The sequence below is a fragment of the Melospiza georgiana genome, chromosome 14, assembly GCF_028018845.1.
Source record: "Melospiza georgiana isolate bMelGeo1 chromosome 14, bMelGeo1.pri, whole genome shotgun sequence".
Lineage (NCBI taxonomy): Eukaryota > Metazoa > Chordata > Aves > Passeriformes > Passerellidae > Melospiza > Melospiza georgiana.
Window position 1 is genome coordinate 17,791,271 of NC_080443.1, and position 23,680 is coordinate 17,814,950.

A 23,680-nucleotide genomic window follows, 5' to 3' on the forward strand; every position below is an offset into this window, starting at 1 on the left:
GAATGTTCTGTGTGTTGATTGCTTCACAAACAGAATTTGTTTTGATTTCAGCAATTTTCTGGGAATTTGGGGATTTCTCTTCTCCCTAATATTTTTTATCATTTTTTATGAGAACTGAAGCACTACAAGAAGGTTGGTGCTGGCTACTGAGTGTGCCCTGCCCAAAATACCAAAATATGCAATCCAAGGGTGTCTTGCAGGGGGGCACGGGAGGAACATTGGCTTGGGGCTTCCTGCTGCTGGTTGCTGCTGCAGGGAATCACAGCCTCAAGGGCCCCAAACCTTCCCTGTGACCACCCAAGTGCTTCCACTGGTTCCCACCTTGCCTTCTGAGTCCTGCTGCACTGGTGGTGCTGACATTCCAGCTGAATTTGGATGCCCCACAGCCCAGACTGTTGGACTGTCCCTGCTGCTGGTGTGAAATGACTGCAGGGAGAATTTATGGGCAAAGGAATGGTTCTGCTGCTGTAATTGTGCAAACCCTCTCAACAGTGCCACACTCCACAGAGTCACAGCTGATAAATGACAAACCACACCAGCAGTGACTTGATGTTCATTTATTACAATAATCCATTTTCCTTTGGGGATCCCACTTGGTGGAGCTGGGGCTTATTTCTGTTCCTGACATCTCACTGTCTGCTCACTGGATTGCTTTTGCAAGGCTGTGCTTAGGTCCCTTAGAAGCAGGATTGGGTTTAGTGACAGGCAGTGACTTGGTGGGACCTGTTTGAGTCTCTGTGGGGTCACAAAATGATCAAATTTTGGGTGCTGCATCCCTGCAGCTGGGCAGGGATGGAGATGGGGAAGGAAGGATGTTCTCCCCTGTCACAGACATCTTTTATGAAAAATCCTTTCCTTAGGATTTTTCCTCCTGAGAAGCTGGGAGGCCTCAGGAACAAAATGTAAACATTGATTATCTGCTGCTGTGGAATGCAACAGGTGCATCTGGGATTGGTCTCATGTGGTTGTTTGTAATTAATGGCCAACCACAGTCAGCTGGCTTGGACTCTCTGAGACAGAAGCTTTTGTTATTCTTTCTTCTTCCATTCTTAGCCAGCCTTCTGATGAAATCCTTTCTTCTATTCTTTTAGTATAGTTTTAATATAATATATATCATAAAATAATAAGTCAGCCTTCTGAAACACGGAGTCCGATCCTCGTCTCTTCCCTCATTCTCACACCCCTGTGAACACCGTCACACTCCCCCACTGCCTCCTTCCTTCCTTCCTTCCTTCTTGTGAGCACTTACTCCTCACAGGATAGGAGGAAAAGGAGGGAGAACACCCTGGGGTCAAGGCTCTGAGCCCTGAGAAGAGGGAGATGCTGAGCGGGTGCCGTGAGATCTCCCAGAGCAGCCCTGACCCCCCAGCACATCCCTGCAGCACGGGGCTGCTGGGAGCACAGGGATCCCTGCCTGCCTGCAGAAATCCAGGTTTTTGGTCAATCCCACTGCTCCAGACAATCCCTGCTGCTGCCTGGCTCTGCTGGGCTGGAGGCAGGAGAAATCTGTGAGGTCCTTTACAAGGGAGTGTAAAAAGAGAGCCTGTGATGGGAACAAGCTCTGCCCAGGGTTTGCATCTGTTAGCAGCTGCTTCCCCTAACAAGGCAAATATTTGGTGTCAGAACGAGTTGTAGGAAGTGCTGCATAGCAGGGAAGTGTGAAGTATTCATAATTATATGAAATACTACTCAAAATTCAATGTTTCTCACATTTTGCGTGAGCTTAAACATTGGGCTCCTGTCACAGACATTTCCTGCTGCAGTAGATGCAATTTCTAGCACAAATGGGCTTGTTTTCAATAGAAAATGGGATGGTTTTCAAAGGAAAAAAGGCCAATTTGTGAGTAAAAATGGGCTTTCTGAGCAAAGAGGCTTATAAACATGAAGTGATAAATGGCTTTGCAAGTTTTCCATACAATAATAACGACTTTCTAATCAAAATAATGAAAAAGTCACAGCCAGGAGAGGGGAGAGAAGACTCATTCAGGTTTTAATGCACTTTAGGAAACAAATATATGAAAACTATAAATTTAGTTCCCCTCCATGGCGTGAGTTTGTGTTGCAGACATGTCAGTAATACTTCTTTGCATTTGTTTTTATGATGTTATAAATCAAACTCCTGGTCTTGCTTTGCCACCTTGTGAGATGAATTTCATGGAATAATGTTGTAAGACTACAGCAAATACATTTCTTAGGATCCCCTGTGTGGCAGTAGTATCTGATTTCTTAGCAGTCCATATGTTTTTAGGACAAAATTTCTCTTCTGGCTTGACTTGTTGATTTAACATGTAAATTTATTGTTTCATAATAGCTGATCTGACGAGCAACAGAGGTGGTGTCTTCTCTGTTGGCCTAAAAATGCTTCAAAATTTACCTGCTGAGGAGCTGGGATCTCCTTCTCCAAAAGGAGATCCAAAAGGTGCTCCAAAAAAAGAGATGGTGGGATGTGCCCAGGAAAATATAAAATGCAAAAGCCACAGTTTGGGCAAAACTTCCAAATCCCTCGGATGCAGAGGAGCCTGGGTGACCCAAGGGGCTGAGGTTGCTTTGTGGGCTGTGTCCAATTCCCTGGAAAAATGCTGGATTAAGGATATGGAGGAGGGATGTCAAAGCTGGGAACCTTGGGCTCTTACACAGTTCTAAAAGGTGCAAAATTCACAATTTAGGAAAATCTTCCAAATCCCTTGGATGCAGAGGAGCCTGGGTGACCCAAGGGGCTGAGGTTGCTTTGCTGGGCTGCGTCCAATTCCCTGGAAAAATGCTGGATAAAGGACATGGATGAGGGATGTCAAAGCTGGGAACCCTGGGCTCTTGCAGGCACAGATCCAAGAGGCTCCAAAAGCAGCAGCTTTGTTGCAGTTTTCCCCGTGGGATGCAGGTTTATTGTCCAGGAGGGTTTGGATAGACATTCCTGGGCAATGTGAGTTCTCACTCTGTGGCTCCAGGGGTGGCTGCAGCCCCTGCCCATCTGTGGCCTCCGTGCCACACGTGGGCTTTGGGCAGGTGCTTCCACCTGAGACAGCCCTAAAAACCTCATTTTAGTGAAATCCCACTGAGATCCATGTCAGAATTCCCTAGGAGTGCCAGGGGAGCAGGTTCTGGTGCTGAGAACATCAGAACATCACCTTTGACAGAGCTCCTGCTGAGCCCTGCTCCAGCTTTCATCCCTGATGGGAGAGATGGGAATTCCAAAAACTGCCACATTCCCATTCCAGAACTGACCACAAATGGGGTTTTTTCCCAGATTAAGGCTGTATTTTATGAGAGGAAATTAATTTGGATTTTGCTGTCTGGTTCTGCAGAGGTGGGCAGCCAGAGAAGTACCCATGACATGGCAATCAGATATCAGCAATATAAATCATTAATATCACCCTGCACATTGGCTTTGGGCAATAACTGGAAGTCTCTGCCTGTTTTGGAAACTGTTTTTTTGTTTCTTGCAGCGCAGCAAACTTAGATTACCAGTCTAAATGCTAATACCCAGAATGAATGGGATTTAATAAAGTGAATTTATATGTAGATTGTGACATTAGTATTTAATTATGTACCCATCATAACACTGATGAAGCAAGCTGCTAAATATTGGTGCACTGAAGGTAGAGCTTACTCTTAAAGAGCAAGTATATTTTAATTTCTTACCTCTTTCTTAATCTTCCTAAATAACAGGATAAATTATGTACTGTTTACCAATATTCACCCTCATGCTGGATTGCAAATGAGGTTTCCAGGGTAGCAGCTGATCTCATGGAAAGCTGTGCTTGTGTTTCAGTAAAACTCTGATAACAGACCTGTTTCTCTGCTATGTTTTATTAGGCTAAATAAAGTTTTGGGGTTTTTAAAATTTATTATTTTAATAAAAATTAAAAATAGTATGTTATCTCTGTGGGGGTTTTTTTCCTTAACTTTTATTTTTATTTTTATTTTTTTCAGACTATGGAAAGCCCAAAGTATGAGCTGGTGATAGAAGCCAAGGACATGGGTGGGATGGACGTGGGACTGACAGGCACAGCCACTGCCACCATTCTTATTGATGACAAAAATGACCACGCACCAGAATTCACCAAGAAGGAGGTAAGAACTGCCCATCTGTTCTCTCCAAAACCGTGCAAGCAATCCTAATCAGCTCATTTCTAAATATAAAGATGTTCTTTAAGGAAAGAAGACGGTACAGAATGTTTTTAACTCGGTCTGGCAGACTGTCCTGGAGCTGCTCTTTTCTTTTTTTCGCGTTAATGAACCAGCTCCAAACCACAGTGCAACCATAAGGTTAAAAAAAAGATGTCATTTAGATCTTGGCCAGCAGGGTACAAACCTGTAAAATCAATTTTCTGGTGGTAATTTTCTCCTTTTGCTCCTGTGGGGGGAAATAGCAAAACTAGTTTAAGGCTTTAGATGGCCAGGACCGTGGGTGAAAACAACATTTTCTTCTTGTCTGCAGCACCTCCCCTGTGAGCCAGGCAGAGTTTGGGGGTCTGGAATTAAAGCTCCAGTCCTAAAAGCTCCCAATTTAGCCTACAGGTGGAATTTGTAAGGAAAGGTTTTTTTCCCTGTAAATTGAATTCAGCTGGAAGGTCTGATAAACCCCAAAACCAAGGGGAGGGAATTCCCTGCCTGAATCCACCAGACTTCCAGCCCTGCTGACACTGTTCTCTTCCACCCCCTACATTCACTGTAAGTCTGATTTATTTTTTGGTATCTAGAGAAAATTAGATAGTTTTAAAATTTTTACCTAATTACAGCCAGGTTGGATTTTGCTGTTAAAGTTTCCTGGGGCTCTGAAAACTTTTAAGGAGAAATCCCAAAATATGAGAAGTAAATCTGATTTTAAGATAATTGTGGAGTAGGAAAGGAAAGCCTATTGCTGTAGAGTTTTTTTATTTAACCTGAAGTATATTTTTACCTTTTAAAAATTTGTTTCCTGGCCTAATATTAGTGATTTGCCAATGGATTATATTGATTATATGGATATATAATGGACTATATTATAATGCTGTTATTTGACTTGAAGAATTATTTCTTTTAAAAATGCAAAGTAAATTAAATAATTCAAACACAACAGAGAAGGTTTTTAAAAAAAAGGAAAAAGAAGAAGAAAGCAGAAACAATGACAATTGTGGCAGGGGAATATCTATAACTACATCAGTAAAATGCTTTGGCAGCAGTGTTTCAGTCACCTGAAAATTATCGTGGACAGACTGATCCAAACCCTTTAAGTTCATGAGTGACAATTAAGTGACAATGATCAAACTATTAATTCCTTTAGAATTACCTTTTAGATCAGGCTTTTAATGCTCTGAAAGCCATTTCCTGACAACCAATACTTAAAATATCTTTGAAATGCTGTATTTTTTTTAACCTTCTGGAAAATAACAATGTACAAGGACAGCTCGATGCTTTTAGAAATAAGAATTTATTGGATCAATCAATATTGATAGCAAGTCATGTCAGTCAGAGTCCTACCTACTGGAATTTCCAAAGTTGGAGAATTCTTTCTTGGAAGAAGCATTTCTACACTGAATTCTTTTGAAGAAGTCTTTCTATAATTATAGTCTTGTTTGACTTAATTTGGTAATTTGGACACAAAAATTCTTGTGCTGCTTAGCCACAAATGCATTGTTAGTATAAATTTCTGTGGAAATTCAGAAATGCTCATAAATTCAGTTCTCTCAGTGACAGTAAAAGTTTGGAAAGTAAAACCCTGGAAAGTTTGTGGCTTTTAGCATGGAAATTAAATAGGTGTGAAGAGACAGCATTATCTTGTGTTCTTTGAAAAAATCTGCTCTTAGATATTTTTCTTGTATTTTTTTCTCTTTTCCATAGTGACATCTCTTGTCTTTTTAATGGTTTGCTGTGGGTTTGAACCTTTCATTATTTAGAGATGCTAATGACCTCAGAAATCTTCCTCTGCCTTGCTAAGTGATGTTCATATTCCATGAAGAAGGCAGGAAAAATCAGCCTTTCATGTATGGTGCCAGCCCCCTGCAGGAGCAGATTCTCTGTTAAAATAAGAGCAGGGAGGTGTCTATCAGTTGATTTAATGCCACTTTATTTGATTTTCTGCTGCAAGTGCTTAGTTATTGCATTTTAATATCAGTTGCATACCACAAGCTGCAATACTATTGATTGGAATTAGAGCTGAAAGAAAGAGACAATATTTTTCAAGGTAACTTCTGAAGGAGAAAGCTCAGTAAATCTGAAGCTTTGATTACAAAGTGTAGCTTCTTTTATTTAGTTTAATGAATAAATATTTTTAATTATAAATAATACATTATAGTAATAAATTAAATTATTTCTGGCCTTGGACACTTCCAGGGATGGAGCAGCCCCAGCTTCTCTGGGCAACCTGTTCCTCACCACCCGTACAGGGAGGAATTTCCTTCAAATATCCAATTTAAATCCACATTTCTACAGCTAAAGCCCATTCCCACTTGTCCTATCCCTACCTGATGTTGAGCAAAGTCCCTGTCCTGGCAGAGGCAGTGCTTGCCCAGTGACTCTGCTCTCCCAGCTCTCTCTTTTCCCCTCCCTGCATCCCCTCCTGGGCCAGGAGAATTCACCCAAGGGGTGCCAGGTGCCCCAGGAGCAGCTGAGCATCCTGGCTGGGATCCAGCACAGCAATTCCTCTGCCTGCAGAGCAAGAGATGAAACCCTGGGGGCTTGGGGTGCTGTCAGGATCCATCCTTATGAAGGGGGTTTATGATGATTTGTGGATTTGATCTAAGGGTGCAAAAAAACTGACACAGTACAAGGGGGTTTGCAATGATAATCAAAACAAATGCACCTTTATTGAGTGGCCACAGCAAAATGTGATAGAGGGATTAAGGGAGAGAAAAATAGAGAGAAAGAGAGGGATATAGCTACCAAATGTAGAGACCAAATCCTTTGGTCCAGTCCAGTCGAGGACCCGCCTCTTATGTCTGGGAGATTTCAGAGTCTCTCGCTAACTCAGAGGTTTTTATTATGATAACTGTATTGGAAATTGCCAGGGGGGGAAACAGATACAATAAGGAATAGATGTAACAGGTAGTCCATGCTCTCGCAGTAAATGAGAGCCATTGTTTTCTTGGTCCAGTGGTCTCAACCTGCAGGCAAACATCTCACTTTGGTCAGCTTGCCTCCCCCACACACCTGCCCCGGGCTGGGGGTTTCAGTGCCAGTCCTTGGGAGGAGCAGAGGGGCCTTTGCACATGGGGGTTCCATGTCTCAGTCCCTGATGGAGAGGGGCCTTCTCACATGGGGTTCCATGTCTCAGTCCCTGATGGAGAGGGGCCTTTGCACATGGGGGTTCCATGTCTCAGTCCTTGATGGAGAGGGGCCTCCTCATATGGGGGTTCCATGTCTCAGTCCCTGATGGAGAGGGGCCTTCTCAGATGGGGTTCCATGTCTCAGTCCTTGATGGAGAGGGGCCTTCTCACATGGGGTTCCATGTCTGTCCCTGATGGAGAGGGGCCTTCTCACATGGGGTTCCATGTCTCAGTCCTTGATGGAGAGGGGCCTTTGCACATGGGGGTTCCATGTCTCAGGCCTTGATGGAGAGGGGCCTTTGCACATGGGGGTTCCATGTCTCAGTCCTTGATGGAGAGGGGCCTTTGCACAGGGGGGTTCCATGTCTCAGTCCCTGATGGAGAGGGGCCTTTGCACAGGGGGGTTCCATGTCTCAGTCCCTGATGGAGAGGCTCCTCACATCTCAGTCTGTCTGTCACTGTGCTTGTAAAACAGGTGAGGGTCTTCTGTGGGGGGAACACCCAGAACTCAGGAGAAGTCCAGCCTGGCCGAGAGGTGGGACAGTGTCCAAGGCTGTTGTTGCAAAAAGGGCACAGTGCCCCCTTCTTCTTCTCACTGGGCTCGGTGTAGCACACAGCAAACAACCCCTGTGAAAACAATAACTTAGCACTGTGCTCTCAGGTCTCAGGGCCTTTGGCGTGTGACTTTCTCCCACAGAGCCAGAGATTTTAGACAGGGGGGTCTTCTCCTCAGTGGTCTTCCAATGACAATTGTGAGGCAGATGAGGGATATTTCAGACAGACTCTCCCAGGAGTGTGTCAGGAGCTTTGATGGCTCAATAAATGAGACTTTGCTTCAGCCCACTTCATTATTTGCTTATTACCCTGTCGCTGTTCCAAAATCTCTGCCTTGTTCTGTCTCACATCCACCTTTCCTGCTAATGATGGGCTCTGAGCAGTGTAAAAATCCATTCAGGTGTGCAAACAGTACCCTGCTCCCTCCAGGGGTTTTAATAATTTCATCTCTAATGCCAAATAGAGCAATATTTTAAGAGTTCCTCCAAAACTCCCAGGTGAGGTAGCAAGGTCTGCCTTTTAAAAGGTCACAGTGGCTGGGATATTGTGCCAGATTTAAATTACAGAGATTGAAAATAGAGATACTTGTAAAGTTGGTGGCTGCTTTGTAAAATTTACAACCTCATTTCTATTATGGGAAAAAGTTTTAAAATTAATTTGATGAATTATTATTTTGTGTCACAAAGGATTTTGGAGTTTCCAGCAGGGAAAGGGCTTAGGCTCAAATTTTGTTCAGCTGTAAGGAATTGCTTGTGAGAAAATAAGGAATCAAGCAAAGCAAGGAGCAGGCACAGATTGTTCTGGAAAATCTGACACCTGGTTTGTATCCTGCAGGATATTCCCAGTGGGTGGAAATGAGCTAGGCTGAGTGAACACTGAAGGTGCTGAGTGTTTATACCTAGAACATTAACAAAATTGAGAATTCTTTTCTTGTGTCACTGTAAGAGTGGCTGACAGATCACTGCAGTATTGTATCCTGCAAAAAGGGGATTTTGGTCCAGAGTTAATGTCACTGTGGCTGTGTTGTGATGAAAAATTAACAATGTGGCATCTGCTGAAAGACACGAGCTGGCAAATTCTCCTCTTGTGTCTGTTCCTGGAGGCCTGGCTCTGCCTGAGACCTGGAGACGGAAAAAACAAGTTCTAACGCAAGAAAGATATGGACTTGACCCCTTTCTGTCTTTTCTTCCTTCTCCAAAAGAATAGTCCACCAAATCCTATTTACTCCATTCCTGCCTGCAGAGAGTGTTCTCAAAAATGAGATTCCTCTGCCTCTGTGTGCCTTTATCTTCTGACCTGAATTTTTAAAACTTCCATTGCTGCTCTTTAATGGGTTGTTTTCCTTATATATCAGATATCTTGTCCTTCCTTGGTAAATCCTGCCAGTGCAGTGGTGTGGCTGAAGGGGATGATTTTCCTGCAGTGCCCCCAATTCCCACTTTTCTCCTCCTCCACAGATTTGGGGCTGCAGCCCATCCCTGGGCAAACCTGGAAAAGTGGGATTTGTCACAGTGCTCTCACTGGCACATAACAAACAGAGACTTCATTTGGCCAGGGAGCAACCATTCCTCACACAATTCCTCTTTCTGCCACTTCCAGCCTCGCCTTCAACTCCATCCATTTCTGGGACAAAGAAATGTAACACAGAAATAATTCTGTCACACCAGGGAGAGCAAGATTAGGGAAAATATTTTGCTTGGTATAAATTTACTTTTAATATACATATTCTTAGAAAAGAATTTTCCAGTAAAATAAAGATCTTGTCTCCTGTGAACAGAATAAAATTTGTGTGATTTGACAAAACCCCACCATGGTGAGACTTGAGATACACCAGCGCTGGGAGTCTTGAGTGAAAAATATGATTTGGTCCCATTTTGAATGCCAGCTGATAAATGGTTTATAAAAGAGTAATAAATGACTAATGGGAGCTTTATTAAGCGATCCATCAGTTCCTGTGGAGGGCTGTGAGTGGTAGGGTAGCTCTGTGACCATGATGGATGGTGGCCTGCAGGGCTGTCTCCTGTGTCACCCATGGGGAAGGCAGCCCCTGGAGGACAATCTGCGCCTCCTTCTGCTCATGGCTCACAGAGGATCTGAGAATTCCACAGCACCATCTGGACAGATTGATTGTGCAGCTCAGGCTGCTGGGAAACGGGCTTGAGGCTGCTGAGAGTCCCTGCCTTAGCTCTTGGTATTGGTTAAAAACTCTACTGAGGAACAAGCAGGGAGTTTTAAAAGCAATTTTAAGGTTCCTCTTGGATCACTTTTCCATACTTTTCCAAAACTGTCTCTCTTGGACGTGATACTTTTCTTTTCTGTGGCAAACAGACCTTGGCAACCCAGAGCAGATCTGCCCATTGACTTTGCATATTTGAAGTGAACCAATCTCACCTCTCCTCTCCTGTGGACTGACTCTTTCTTACCTTGTCTAGCAGGGAAAATTTTGCCCTTTGGGACTCTTAATAGATTTTGTCCCTTTCTGTGTAGTGAGCTGGACCATACCTTTAGACACAATCATGTTAATGGAGGATGATTCCCCTTCCAACCCCCTTCCGCAGGGTTTTTTTCTTTATTTTTCTTTACATCTGACTGGGAGAGCTGTTGAGTGAGAACTGTGGTGGTGTTCGCAGGGGTCCCAGGATGAGAGAACAGATGAGAATCTTGACTCCATGTTTCAGAAGGCTGATTTATTATTTTATTATATATATTATATTAAAAGAAAATGATATATTAGAACTATACTAAAAGAATAGAAGAAAGGATTTAATCAGAAGGCTTGAAAGGAAAGAAATGGAAAGGAATGATAAAATCTTGTGACTGACCAGAGAGTCTGACACAGCTGACTGTGATTGGCCATTAATTAGAAACAACCACATGAGACCAATCACAGATGCACCTGTTGCATTCCACAGCAGCAGATAATCAATGTTTTCATTTAATTTCTGAGGCCTCTCAGCTTCTCAGGAGGAAAAATCCTAACGAAAGGATTTTTCATTAAATATATCCATGACAGAGCACCACAAGTGTGTGGAAAACAGAGCCAGAGAGGAGCTAAAGCCCAGCAGGGCAGCAAGGCCAGGGCTGCAGCCCTCTGCCATTCCCTGCTGGGGTGGAAATCACAGGGCAAACCAGGCTGAACGGACACAAAAGCAGCTGCCAGTTTGTTCCCTCTGAGCTGGGGAGAACAAACCTGTTTGGGTTCCTCCCACACCACAACCTGCTCTCTGCTGCTGCACTTTGGCAGGGCTGAGGGGCTGGAGCAGCAGCACCAGATCCAAGCAGATGACAAACCCCTGCCAGGCTGGTAGTCAAGAGTCAGAGTTTCATTATGGCCTGAAAGTGATGGGAACCAATCTGGAATTCCAGCAGCCTGCTCAAATTGGATCCAACTCCCCCGGCGCTGATTTGTCAACAGGAAGAGTTTTGTGGGATGGATAAAACCATTGCAGCAGAATCACATGAGCAGAGTGCATATTGGAATTTCCATTTGGCTCCCGTTTTTGGGCTGTGGGACAATTTACATGCAGAGAAACCAGAATTCATGCAGGAGCTCAGCAGAGCAGGGCAAAGCCTCTCCAGCTGCCAGTGAGCTTTGGCACAAAGAGCAGCTTCAGCATGGCTGGGGAGCACCAGAGAGGAGCTCCTGGGCCACCCTTGTTCTTTCTGGAGCTGTAGATACAGCTGGAAAGGCTCCTGGAGCATATCTTAACCTTCAGAAACCTCTACACTGGATAAATATTTGCACTGACCTTTTCACTCAGCTTTATTTCCACTTCATCCTCTTGCTGCAGTTCACTAACACACTCGACATAGCTCCAAGTGCCCAAAAGTCTCCTTGGAAGCAAATGAAGGATCTTACCTGGTGTATTTTTCATGTGTGAGAGGCAGAATTTATGAAAGGAGACAAACATCTAAATAGCAGCAAATATTTTATTTTCTAAATGAAGACTGTGAGCATTCTGTTGTCACTGCAAAATGAAATTTAATTTCAAAATGAAATTTAATTTTCATTGACTGTACCATTTCTTCTTCTAATTGGTCACTGGTCTCACCCATGGTACAGTTTATGTCATCCAGAGTTTTCTGAGCTGTCCTGACTTATAGAACGGGTTTCAAAATCACATAAGCAGTTCAGGAATCTAAAATCTAAATAACAGGCATGTAGACACTGACTTTTTTTTTCCCCCCCTTAAATAATTTTAGATGTCAAAAATAATTTTTAAAATATTATTGGACTAAATTAAATAGCTGTGAAGATATCTGTTCCCCACTGGAGTTCAAACATCTGGGTTTAGGAGCATAGATTGCTTTGTCTCTGAGTGCAATTAGGATTCCAAATATCTGTCTGTCTTCTAAAAACTTTCAAATAACCTGGAAAAATGCCCATGATCAGGAAGAAGGTTTATTAATATTTCTCAGTAGTCTTGTGGTGCTACCAAACTAAGGACATCTGGAAGACTTATTTAAACAATCTGGCTATCTGGATAATGAAATTAAGCTTTTTGTTATTTTTGTTCTTTTACTTCTTCTTGAATATTGTGTGTCAGTTTTTATCAGAATTAGCTGGCTAGAGGATTCTCATGTGATGAGAAATGCTCAGCACCACTCAGGATTGAATTACCAACAACCTTAACAACAAATACTCTGCTGCAGCATTTTCCAAGAGTAGAATAAGTTCAGAGAAATGAAAACAAATACGATTATTCTGTGCATTGACTGAGACAGGGAACTCTTCAGCAAGAAACCAAGACCAAATGAAATAACATTGTTTGGCAGACCAGTGGTTCCTGGGCTCATCCAGATTCACACTGTGTGCATAATAATCTGTATTCATGTGGCTTTCAGCGAGCTATCTGCATCACCAGTGTAAGCACTTTGTTCAAGAACTTTTGCAAAATATGTTTAACACGGAGTCCATGCACTTATCACATAATTAGGGCTGGATGTGCTGCCTGGCAGGAGGCAGCAGATTCCCACATTTATCTCTGCTCGTGAGGGGTGAGCTCGCTGCTTTGTTTCTCTCCACCAAGGTCAGGAAATACATGAAGTTGTCTATTTAATCTGCAGATAAACACATTTCAGTGGTGCATAAAACAACAGAGTGCCTGCTTTGTAACCTGGGAGCAGCTGAGAAACACTTGTACAATGCAGGGAAGGGTCTGTGGATAGAAATGATCATTCAAACAGTGGGAATTTGGGGAGGAGCACAAAGGCACTGTGCTGCTCCTCCACATCTGATTTTCCTCCCTACACTCTTGCTCTCCAAGTAGGCTCACACAGCAAACTTGCATTTTTGCCAGTCCTTTCCCCTTTTTTTGTCACTGTCCCTTCTCTGCCCTTTGTTTAGCTGCCCTGTTTGCTGTCCTCAGCTGATCTGAGCCACCCTGATGCCAACTCCTTTGCCTCTGCAAGCCTTGGGTTGTGTTGGAAGGTCAGCAGCAGCTCCGTGGCAATAACAGCAATTCTCACTGCAGCTGGCAAATTCTCACCGCAAACCCAAAAATCCTGTGCTGCCTTATCCTCCAAAGGCTTCTTCCATCTGCTTCTGCAGGCAGCAAATACCCAAACCCTGCGAGCAGCAGAAAAGCCATAAAACCCCACAATTTACTGCTCTCTTCCCCAAGAAGTGAAGGTTAATGTACTTCCTCAACGTGGTCCATCAAGTGTGAACTTTACAACAGATATTAAGGTCAGGATTACAAAGTAAACGGTAGCAGTGAGAGTTTGGAGTACCTCTAGCACAAACACGTTTGGGTGAGGAGCTGGAGGGGAGAAATTAGAAATTAAAAAGGAAGGAAGGCTCAGACAAAGGCTCTTGAGGGAAGCACAAGCTAAACAAAGATAATGTAATGTCTCCAGGTCTAGTCTTGGATCACTTATTTAGGGAAGCTGTATAAACATAATTATTAACAATCATTGCCAGGAGTGGGTATGTGATTTTCCAATTAAATTTAAAAAAACCCCAAAACCAACAAACCAAAAAAAAAAATCCCAAAAAAACCCCTGCAGCTGGAATTTTGCAGTTGCATTCAAATCAAATTAGAACTGTTTTCTACTGATTTCAATTGGACATTTTAAAATTTGACTATTTTCCCCGATAATTCTTTTTTTTCCTCTAAATGTACTGGTGGAGCAGTCAATGGAAATGTCCTTTGATTTCACTCTTCTCCAAGAGCATTCACGGCATGTTGAACTTCAGAAACTGTCCAAGGAATTCCAGCTTCACCTCTGAGTGCTGGCAGGTGACACAGAGACTTCCAAGAAGCTTCACACAGGTGCTTTCAAATCAAGATATAAAATGATGCACCAATGTCTTTTCTGAAATTAACTTTGGAGGTCTTTTTTGGGAGACCTCGTTTGACTGTGTGAAATCCAGCAGAAAAAAAACCTTAGTGTGGAAACAGTAATTTCTACACATGGTATTCATTACAGAGTGGCTCTTAAATCATCATTGTCTTGTTCATAGAATCCCAGAATGATTTGGGTTGTGAGGGACCTTAAAATCATCTCATTCCATGTGCCATTGATGCCTCAGGTTTTGGCTTGTCTATCTTTCCCATTCTGTGCTGCTTTAGTGTGTGGGTCTGGGCTCACATCAGGGGATGCTGAGCTCTGTGCACAGAGCAGGGACACAAAACAATTCCTGCTCCAGCTGGGCACCAAGGACAAATGATCCCAATCTCAGCCCCAGAGCACAAACACCGTGGGCTGGAGAGAGAAAAACAAGCAGGGTGGGACTGCAGGGGCTAAAGCTGGAATGGGACAATGAACTGCAAGGTGCAAATGGAGCAGAACTGATCCCAGGGAGAGACCCCGGGAGCGCTCGTGCATTTTGGGGCCATTTTGGTTCATCCTGGGCTCATTTTGGGGCCATTTTGGTTCATCTTGGGTTCATTTTGGGACCATTTTGGATCATCCTGGGTTCATTTTGGGACCATTTTGGTTCATCCTGGGTTCATTTTGGGGCCGTTTTGGTTCATCCTGGGGTCATTTTGGGGCCGTTTTGGTTCATCTTGGGTTCATTTTGGGACCATTTTGGTCCATCTTGGTTGCAGCCCTGGCTGGGCTCTTGTGCTGCCCAAGGTGGATGCATTGAGGAGATCCTTTCAATAAATCCCTGCTTTATTCTTTAGTTCTGTCCAGCCTCTGTTCTAGGGCAGCCTTCTCAAGGCATCACTGTGTCAGGGACCCCTTCCACTGTCCCAGGCTGCTCCAAGCCCTGTCCAACCTGACCTTGGACACTTTCAGGGATCCAGGGGCACCCTCAGCTGTGCCAGGGCCTCCTCACCCTTACAGGGAACAATTTCTCCCTAATATCCAATCTAATCCTCCCTACAGTGAGGAAGAGATTACCAAGTATTACCTTTTTGGACTTGAAGGGCTTTTTACTCCGTGTATAAATTATTTCAGTTCCTAACCTGTGGAATGCAGAATTTCAACAGAAACACCAAGAATTCTAAATCTCTTTGTTTGACACAGTGCAGCTGATTGGAGAAGTAACAAATAGAGGAATTGTTAGATGTGTTGCAAATATCACTGTAATCCCACGAGTTCAGAAACCCGCACTGTTAATATGCCTGCAGCATCTGTGGGAGTTCTGTTTTAAAGCAGGATTAAACATGATAACACACTATAGATCTTAACATATTCAATTTGCAGCAGACAAAACCCTATTTAATACCAATTACAGAATATGTGTGAGCTGGTATCATAGCTGCAGTTTATATGAGCAGAGGGAATTTGTAAAGCTGAAGTCTATTCATTCAAAAATAATAGTTTATGTGACTGCCTGGGTCATTCCACTAGAGTGCAATGAGTTTTGTGATCAGTTTATCAATTCCTTCACTGACAAGTGAGACTTTAAGATTTTTCTCAGCAACACTAAAACTGATTTGGCTACTCTGAAATTTGCTAACCATCTGTGCACACGAATCAAAGTGTCAGGTTTATTTAGACAAAATATCTTCTTTCTTTCTGCCCTGAAGCATTAAAATAGACAATGGGTAAAACTCACCATGCTAAAAGGAGTTGTAGGTTTATTCAAATAAAATTTTTAGCAAATGCCTGTGAAAGATATTCATTTGGGAAGAAATAAAATTATATAGGCCTGGTTGTGTCTTGAACTTAGTGGAATGAAAATGGTGTTGTTACATGTAAGGAAAAGCAGATTAGGGGGTTCATACAGGACTCCTTGTAGTTATGGTCTCTTTTGAGGAAAATGGTTCAGAAGTGGAATTTATTCATATTCTTGTAGCTCCTACTTTGGCTTGTTTCCAGGACTTGTTTGCCTTAGAGTTCCAGATGCTTCTTTGCTGAAAGGGGAGCCCTTTCTCCAGCCGTCTGTCCAACAGTCACTTAATATTTATTTGTTTTTACAAATGTGTTCCCCTGTGTTCTCAGTCCATATGTCACCAAAAAAGTGTAAGCCCAGCTCTACACAGAGTATTGATGTTATCTTCCCTTTCCCATTCTAGACTTTGACCAAATTAGGAAAAATCCATGAATCCCAGTTTTTTCCCTCACCCAATATTTCCCTCCAACACTATTTCTCTACAGCCAGTCCTTTGGAGTTTCTATTCTCACTCCTCCTCTTAATGTAGCTTTTATAGAGGTTTTTTTCCACTTCCCTGTCCTAATCACTTGTGTCCTCTCCTTGATATTTAATTTGCCCAGTGTTAAAATTTATCCTTCAAAGTTCCTTCTGCCTGTTGCATCATTCCCTTTTTTAAGACAAAACAAACTTCCCCATTCTAACTAACTACCAAAGAGCAAACTCTTGGGTTTTCCCTCTTCTATTCTTTAGCCAGGAGTCTGTTAGGAGCCTTCTTTGAATTTTAATAATTAGCTTTAAATTTCCCTTTCTCTCCAAACTCCTCGAGCTGATCACCTCACATTCCTTCAAGGCATCTGCTCCTATTTCCTGCTGCTGCCTCAGAGCTCACGGATTTTTGCTTTTTGCTGAGTGACTTCCCTTTCTCTCTGCTCTTATTTTCATCACTTCTCCCCTCTCTTTCTACATGGAAAACTTTTTTTTACTATATCACCAAAATCTGGTTCTGACCTTTGTCCTCTCATGATCCCCATTCTGTCCCCATTATTTCCCCCCTTTTTTCTCATTTCTGGAAGACCTTCCTTTTCCCATCCCTTGATCCCATCTCCCAGTGAACTCTTCCCCATGCCCTCATCCCCTGCCTCCCCTGGGAGCCACTTTTTTGTTTTCAGTGCCTTAAGCTGACTATTTGCCCAGGGCTCACAAATTCTGTGCACACCCTTTGCCTGCCTTCTCTAAACCCAGATGCAGCCAGCTCTAAATGCTGGCTCTCACACACATCCCCTCATTTGTTCCTTTTAGGCTCTATTTCCTCCTCCCCAGCTCATTTGTTCTGCCCATCTCCAGCCACCGAGGCTGGCAGTGCCCATACATTACCTGGTACTGTCAGATGTTCTTAGATCAATGATTTTGTTTCATTTAGAAGACTGATGGTGAGGAGAGCAATGCTGTTCTCAAGAAGTTTAAAGGGTTGAAAGCAATCTCTTAACTGAAAAAAAATATAGAGTTTGAAAAATCAAAGGAATTATGTGAGGAAGTTTTGAAAGAAACATAAGGAAGATCAATCCTGCTAAATAAGCTTAAATCTAAACCAACAGTTGTCTGAAATAATATCAGGGAAGAAGATTTATCTGTAGTATTGATATTCTTAACTGCCTGCATCCAAGCTGTGGCTCCCATCCAAATGGAGATGGGAGTGCAGTTTTAGACTGGGAAGTAAATCTGGATTTCTGTGCATATTTATAAATAGAAACAGGCCCACAGGTCTCTGCCTACCTAAACTGAACACCTGATATTTCGTTTTTCTAAAGCTGCATTTTCTAACATGGGTTAAAACAGAAATGGAACTTGGGTTTACTTGTTTGTTTCACAGAGCCACAGAATCATTCAGGTTGGGAAAGAGCTCTAAGATCAACAGGTCCATTTGGAAATAACACAATGTATTTCCATATTTAGAAATAACACAACTGGCATTTGAAAACAAAGAACATTTTTTCTGATTAATTGATCCAGTGCTGAAGCAAGCTAAGAAACCTGTGTATGTTTGAAGACAAATGAAGGGCAGGCTTTCTGATTTAGCAGTTCTGACCTTTTCAAATTTCCCTTCTTAAATAATAATTGAAGCCATAAGTAAAGAAATTCAACTTTGCCTGCAGATGTTGAACTCTTTAATGTCCTTTTGCTGTGACACAGGCACTGCCTGACATTCCTGGCACAAACAGGTTTATCCTGCCCTGTGCCAGGGCTGCCTGACATCCCCGGGAGCTGTTTCCTTTCCTCCAGGCAAAATGCTTAAAATGCAGTTCCAATCAATAACCCTGTGAGTGTTCTGTGGTGGGCAGCGTTCACCCAGGGGTTCTCTGTGTCCCAGGGGTGTTTCTGTGCTTCAATCCCCCTGTACTCAGGAGAGAACCAAAGCACAAGGAGCCTTGTTTACCTGGGTTGCCTGCTGGAGCTGCCGGGAACACAGAGAGCACAGGGCACTCTCGGGTGCTGCTGGATCAATCAGGGATGGCAGCTCTGAGGAGTTTCTGGCTCCCAGCAGCACCTCTGGGCAATCTCTGCTCTGGGAAGATCCAACAGTTCAGCCTGAGCTCCTTTGGCGTCAGTGGGGAACAGTGTCAGGACATTATTAAAAGATCTTTTGTTCTGAGATCTAATTTTAGGTGAACTTCTCCACTTCTCAAGGATTTCAGACTTGCCTGTTTCCCTTGCCTTGAGTGAGGGTTATCCCAGTTGATCAAAGAGCAATATGTGAGCACTAATCAGTTTTAGATGCTCCTTACTCCAGCAGCAATTGCTCTAATGCAATCAATTAAAAGGAAATTTTAATGATCTTAATAATTGAGCTTTTAAAGGGAACACGGCAGTTATTATTGAACTCCTAATTTATTATTTCCCATGGAGATCCGTTTGGAAAATCAAAACATAGCTTTTAAAATGCACCATCCCCTGCAGTCTCACTGGTTTACTTCTTAAATTTGCTCATTGGGTTTGTAAATAATGGCAGCATAGAAACAATGAAACTTTTCTCATTTCTAACTTCTGTGCTGTGGGAGATGCCTGAGAAAGGTTCTATTCCTGCCTGAATTCAGCAGAAGGTGGGACATGTTTCCATGCATCCATACAGCCAGGAAAAACATCCTGTTGGCTTCTTTCATAGATTACTTTCAAGTAAACACTCCACTTTAACTGCCTATAAATGAAGACTGGGATTCTAGTCAGCAGAAATTCAGCTGCATGTTGTCCATTTGAATTATTTATTCAGAAATAATAAGCTTTATCAACACACACTGAGATGATTTTCTGTGTTACATGGGAAGGCCATTGTAGAGCCTTTGCTGAACTAATTTGGGAGTATTCAGGAAGCACCTTATTCACTTTTTAATGCCTGGAGTCCAGACTATAGGTTGAAGCTCACTTATCCCATCAATGTATTTTTCTTAAATTCTTAAAGTATGGGCAGCATTACAAATGTTAATGCTATTATTATAGGATCATCATTTAAAAATCTCAGCATTCTCCAAAGGCTCCAGCAGCGTGTCATTTCCCTGCTTTATTAAAATGAATGAACAGATGTACAATTTATTTCTGCTGAGCTATCATCTAAATTCATAAGCTATTTCTCATGTGCCTGAAATCCATGTTGGTTTCCCATTTTCTTTGCCTTAGAAAAAAAAAAAAAAAAAGAAATATTCCACTCTCACATTTATCACTCTGGGAAAAGAAACGAGAAGCATACTCTCCTCTTCATTCACTTCAGGCTAATGCCCTCAATACAATTTAAATCCCATCTATTCAAGGCTGTTCTCAAAACCCAGCACTGGGACACCCAGGATCTGAGTGGAAATGTCCCTTGCTGTGTGTGCAGGTGGCCTCCAAGAACATTGTCCCTAACAGGACAAGGTGGCACAGAGCAGCTGTGCTTGATCTTTTGGGCTGGCATTTGCAGTGCCAGTGGAGGAGATGCAATTTCTCAGTGTCTTGGTTTGGAAAGCCAGGTGTCTGCTAAGGAAGGCAGGAGCCTCCCCTGAAATGGAAAATGTAAACCTCCTTCCTTCAAACTGTTATAAATTTTAAATTAAGGGGCTCTCAGGTAAAAAAAAAAAAAAAAAAAAAAAAAAAAAAAAGGGAACAGGAATAACAGTTCTTTCTTAGGGAAGAAAATAAAAATAGAAAGTAAACTAAGTGAACTAAAACAACACTGCCAGAGTCAGAACCCAACCTGACACCCTGTGGGTCAGGCTGTTGGCAGCAGTCCCATTTGAATTGTGGCTCAGCCCTCCTGCAGTGTCAGGGGTGGTTCTGCTGGAGCAGGGATCCTGTACAGAAGGATGGATTCTTCCTCTGAAGATCCAGGGGAAGGAGAGGCAGCTGCTGTTCCTCTGGGGAATCCAGTGGAGAAGCTGTGCTGGTGTTCCAGAACCTCCAGATTATATCCAGGCAGGAATGCTTGGCTCCTCCCTCTGGGCTCACATCTCCCAGTGGGATGCTGTAGTTCTTATCAGCCATGCAGGGACATTCAATAGCTGTTATCAGCAGATGTATCCCCTGAGGGAGGAGTGGGAGAGATAAGGAAAACTGCCCACTGAACAAAAGACAGCTGCCACACAGATGGCAAACAGAATACAATTTGCTTGGCAATCCAGGACACTCAGCTGGATGTTGGAGGAAACCAAGGAAGGGACAAATAATGGGAAGTGGGAGAGGTGAGAAGGTTGGGTGTGATTGGAGTGAAATTTATGACTGAGGAGCAAGAATCAGCTGGCCCCAGACCCTCCAAATGTGATTTCTGTGCCTTGCAGCAGAGTGGAGACGTGGCAGGTGCTCCTGGAAGGGATAAACCAGACAAGACAATGCAGAGATTGAAACCGTGCACGTGAAACAGAGATGTTGCCATGGAAAAAAATGAGCATAAAAACCCCAGACAGTGCTCTCAGCCTGTCACAATCCTTATTTGTTGGCAGGGTTTGTGGGCAAGGCAAGGCTGGCATTTTGCTTTAATTCCATGTGAGGAATGAGTGGATGACACGTTCTAGGGGTTCTGGCAGCATTTCTTCTGTAAACCCTATTTCTAAAGCTTTTTATTGTAAGGAAATTTAAAAAAAAATCAGTGGTTTGCTGTTAAAAACTGAATTCTCAGGCTCAGATTGTGGGGTTTAAGTCTTTTTAATTCTTAGGGGTTTTTTTATAAATATCACTTTGGCAAAGAGAGGAGTGGAACAGAATGCAAATCAATCTGTTTTCTTCATTTCATAGCGGCTCCAGAATTTAAACGCAGGCCTTTGAATTCCTTTTTGCCAGACATTTCAGGAAAAGGATGAAGTAATGGCTGAGATTTGTTAAAAGCATGATTTCCTTCAGAAATCTCGTCTGTGTGGCAGGAGCAGTTTGCTCCTGCAGGACTTCCTGCAAGAGAAGAGTTTTAATTCACTAATAAAATGGAGGAGTTCTGATTTGAGCAGGAATTTTTCTACAGTGGCCATGCTGCAGCCTCAAAACACCTAAATTTTGATATCTAGTTTTGCCACTCTTGTCTCCTTTGGATCCTTCCCCAGGCTGAGATCAGAGTTATTTTCCTCTCCCTTTTCCTTACATTCTGTTGCCAAAAGAGGACATGACCAGCTAGGAAAGCCACAGGCACAATTTTTATCTGCAGGAAGGAGGTCAGGTGTTATTTTGCAGTTCCACCCTGTATCTCCAGCTGTCAGCACCAAACCCAGCAGAATGAAGAGTCTTGGATGGTGAGGAGTTTCAGACTGGAATCTCAGTCAGGAAATTCTTTCTTGTCACTTGGTTTTGGCACAGAAAAAAAAATCGTGGCACTCCAGTGAACTTCCTGGGTGTTCATGAGCATCATGAACCTTAAAATGTTAGAAAATCAGGGATCTGTGTTTTGTTCTGTTTCTCATGAAATTTTCAGGGAAGGGTTCTCAAGATATCCTCAAATTCTTCCCTCCTATTTATGTAATTTCCATTATTTGCCTATTTTTTGTCTATATTTTGCCTATTTTTTGCCTATATTATTTGCCTATATTTTGTCTATTTTTCCTGTAAGAGCTTTGAGGTTACAGTGCCTGTGGTCTCCCAGAAATCCTGTGCAGCCCTTCAGCTTCCCTGCAGGTTTTGCTTCATTTCTGAAGGACATGATACCTGAGGATTTCCTAGTGAAGCCCAGCAGTTCTTGGCCTTGTCCCTGTGCAGGTGACACCCAGACAATCCTTTTATCCACAACAGCCCCTTTGCTACCCAGAATTATCCCAGGCCATGTGTTCAGACCTCTGCCTGTCCCAGGGCTCCTTTCCCTCCTGCTGGGGGCAGGAACCAGGGGCTGTGACCCAGTGAACAATTCCAGCCTCTGCCCTGCACGGGCAGCAACTCCCTGCACTTCTCCACAGAGTTCTGCTCTTTGCACAACATCAAATCCCTTTTATTGTCCACAATTCTTTTTTCCAGCACAGAATAAGTGACAAAACCAACATCTGCTGTCTGTGGCGTCTTCTTCTTTCATCCTCAGCACAGGAGGAGAAGGATGTATAGATTTTGAGGGCTTTGATGTGATGGGATTTTGCTGCTGTGGTTTTTCCTCTCTACCTGTGGTTTTGTGTTTGATGTGAAGAATTGATTAAGTCATTTGGGTGTTGTCTTTTTATTTGTAGTAGGACAGGCTGGGAATATTTCACACCCAAAGGAGACCCTGCAGGGCTCTACAGGCACTGTCTATGGGCTCCAGCTTTATGTCCCACTTAGGGACACTGTGATCTTCTCTAAAACACCAAACTTCTGTCCTGCAGCTCCTATTCTGGGCTTCTCTTAAGGTAAAAAATGCTGACAGCTCTGCCAGGGCTCATCCTGTGGGCAAATGTGCCCAGGGGTTCAGGAGGAAATCCATCAATCCAGGGATAGTTGAGAGTGAGCTTCATTAAAAGAATGTTTTATAACCGTATAGCATTCTTCATTCCAAAGAACCCCAAAGGAACATACAGAAAATGGATCTTCTCTGTGGGCAGGCAGAAAATTAAATTGCAACTTTCTCCTGCTTGCAGAGAAAACAGAGGTCTAAGACTTCATTTCCTTTATTAAAGAATTCTACTCAAGAAAGTTGCTTCATTCTGATGAAGCATTGCAGGTAATGGCTAACCCTGATATTGTAGTTTTACATTCAAAACCTTGTTGATGGGCAGAGGGAAGCCTGCCTTATATATAAAGCCAAGAATTTAATGTTCATAAAACTGAAAAGTAATCCAAGTTCATCCAAATCCAAGAATCGTTATTAATCCTGATTGAATTACTGAAACAAACAAACATTCTTCAACTTAGAAAAAATTTTCAATAGTGATAATAGGAGAGATGTAAAAGTGTTGTAGACATCTTTCTTAGCTCCTACTCCTTTTCCTGCTGTTTCTGTCACCATTTCTGGGCTCCTCTGGGCCATGAATTGGTTGGGTTGGGTTGGGTTGGGTTTGGCTCCATCCCAGTGTTTGTGGCCAGGCTGTTGAGGGGAGCTGTAACTCTTGAGGTGCTTTGCCAGGACCAAGGGGATGCTCATGCTGACCATTTTCCCTTGGAATCATTTGGGGTCATGTTTATGTCTTTGAAAACATGTTTTTGTGTGTTGCTTGGCCTGGAGCCCCACATTAGCTCCAAATTTCCTGTCTGTGATGTCCCTCACCCTTGTTAGATCCCCTCTGAGCAGTGCCTGGAGCTGTGACCATCAGCCATCCCAGAGGCAGAGTCTGGCTGTGCTGCAGCCTCAGGATGCACAGGAAGGAATATTTGTGTGTCAGCAGGCTCAGGATCCTCATGCAGGATGCAAAGCTCCCTCTCAGGA

The 23,680-nt window shown here is 43.0% G+C and overlaps 1 protein-coding gene across 2 annotated transcripts in view; it reads left to right on the forward strand.

Moving 5' to 3' along the window:
- The window catches only part of CDH13 (cadherin 13), a 441,709-nt gene that overhangs the window by 355,056 nt on the left and 62,973 nt on the right, over positions 1-23,680 (forward strand). For both annotated transcript variants that reach the window (XM_058034103.1, XM_058034102.1), the window contains exon 8: positions 3,931-4,071. In XM_058034103.1, coding sequence (XP_057890086.1) covers positions 3,931-4,071 — 141 coding nt within the window. The remainder of the gene's footprint in view (positions 1-3,930; positions 4,072-23,680) is intronic.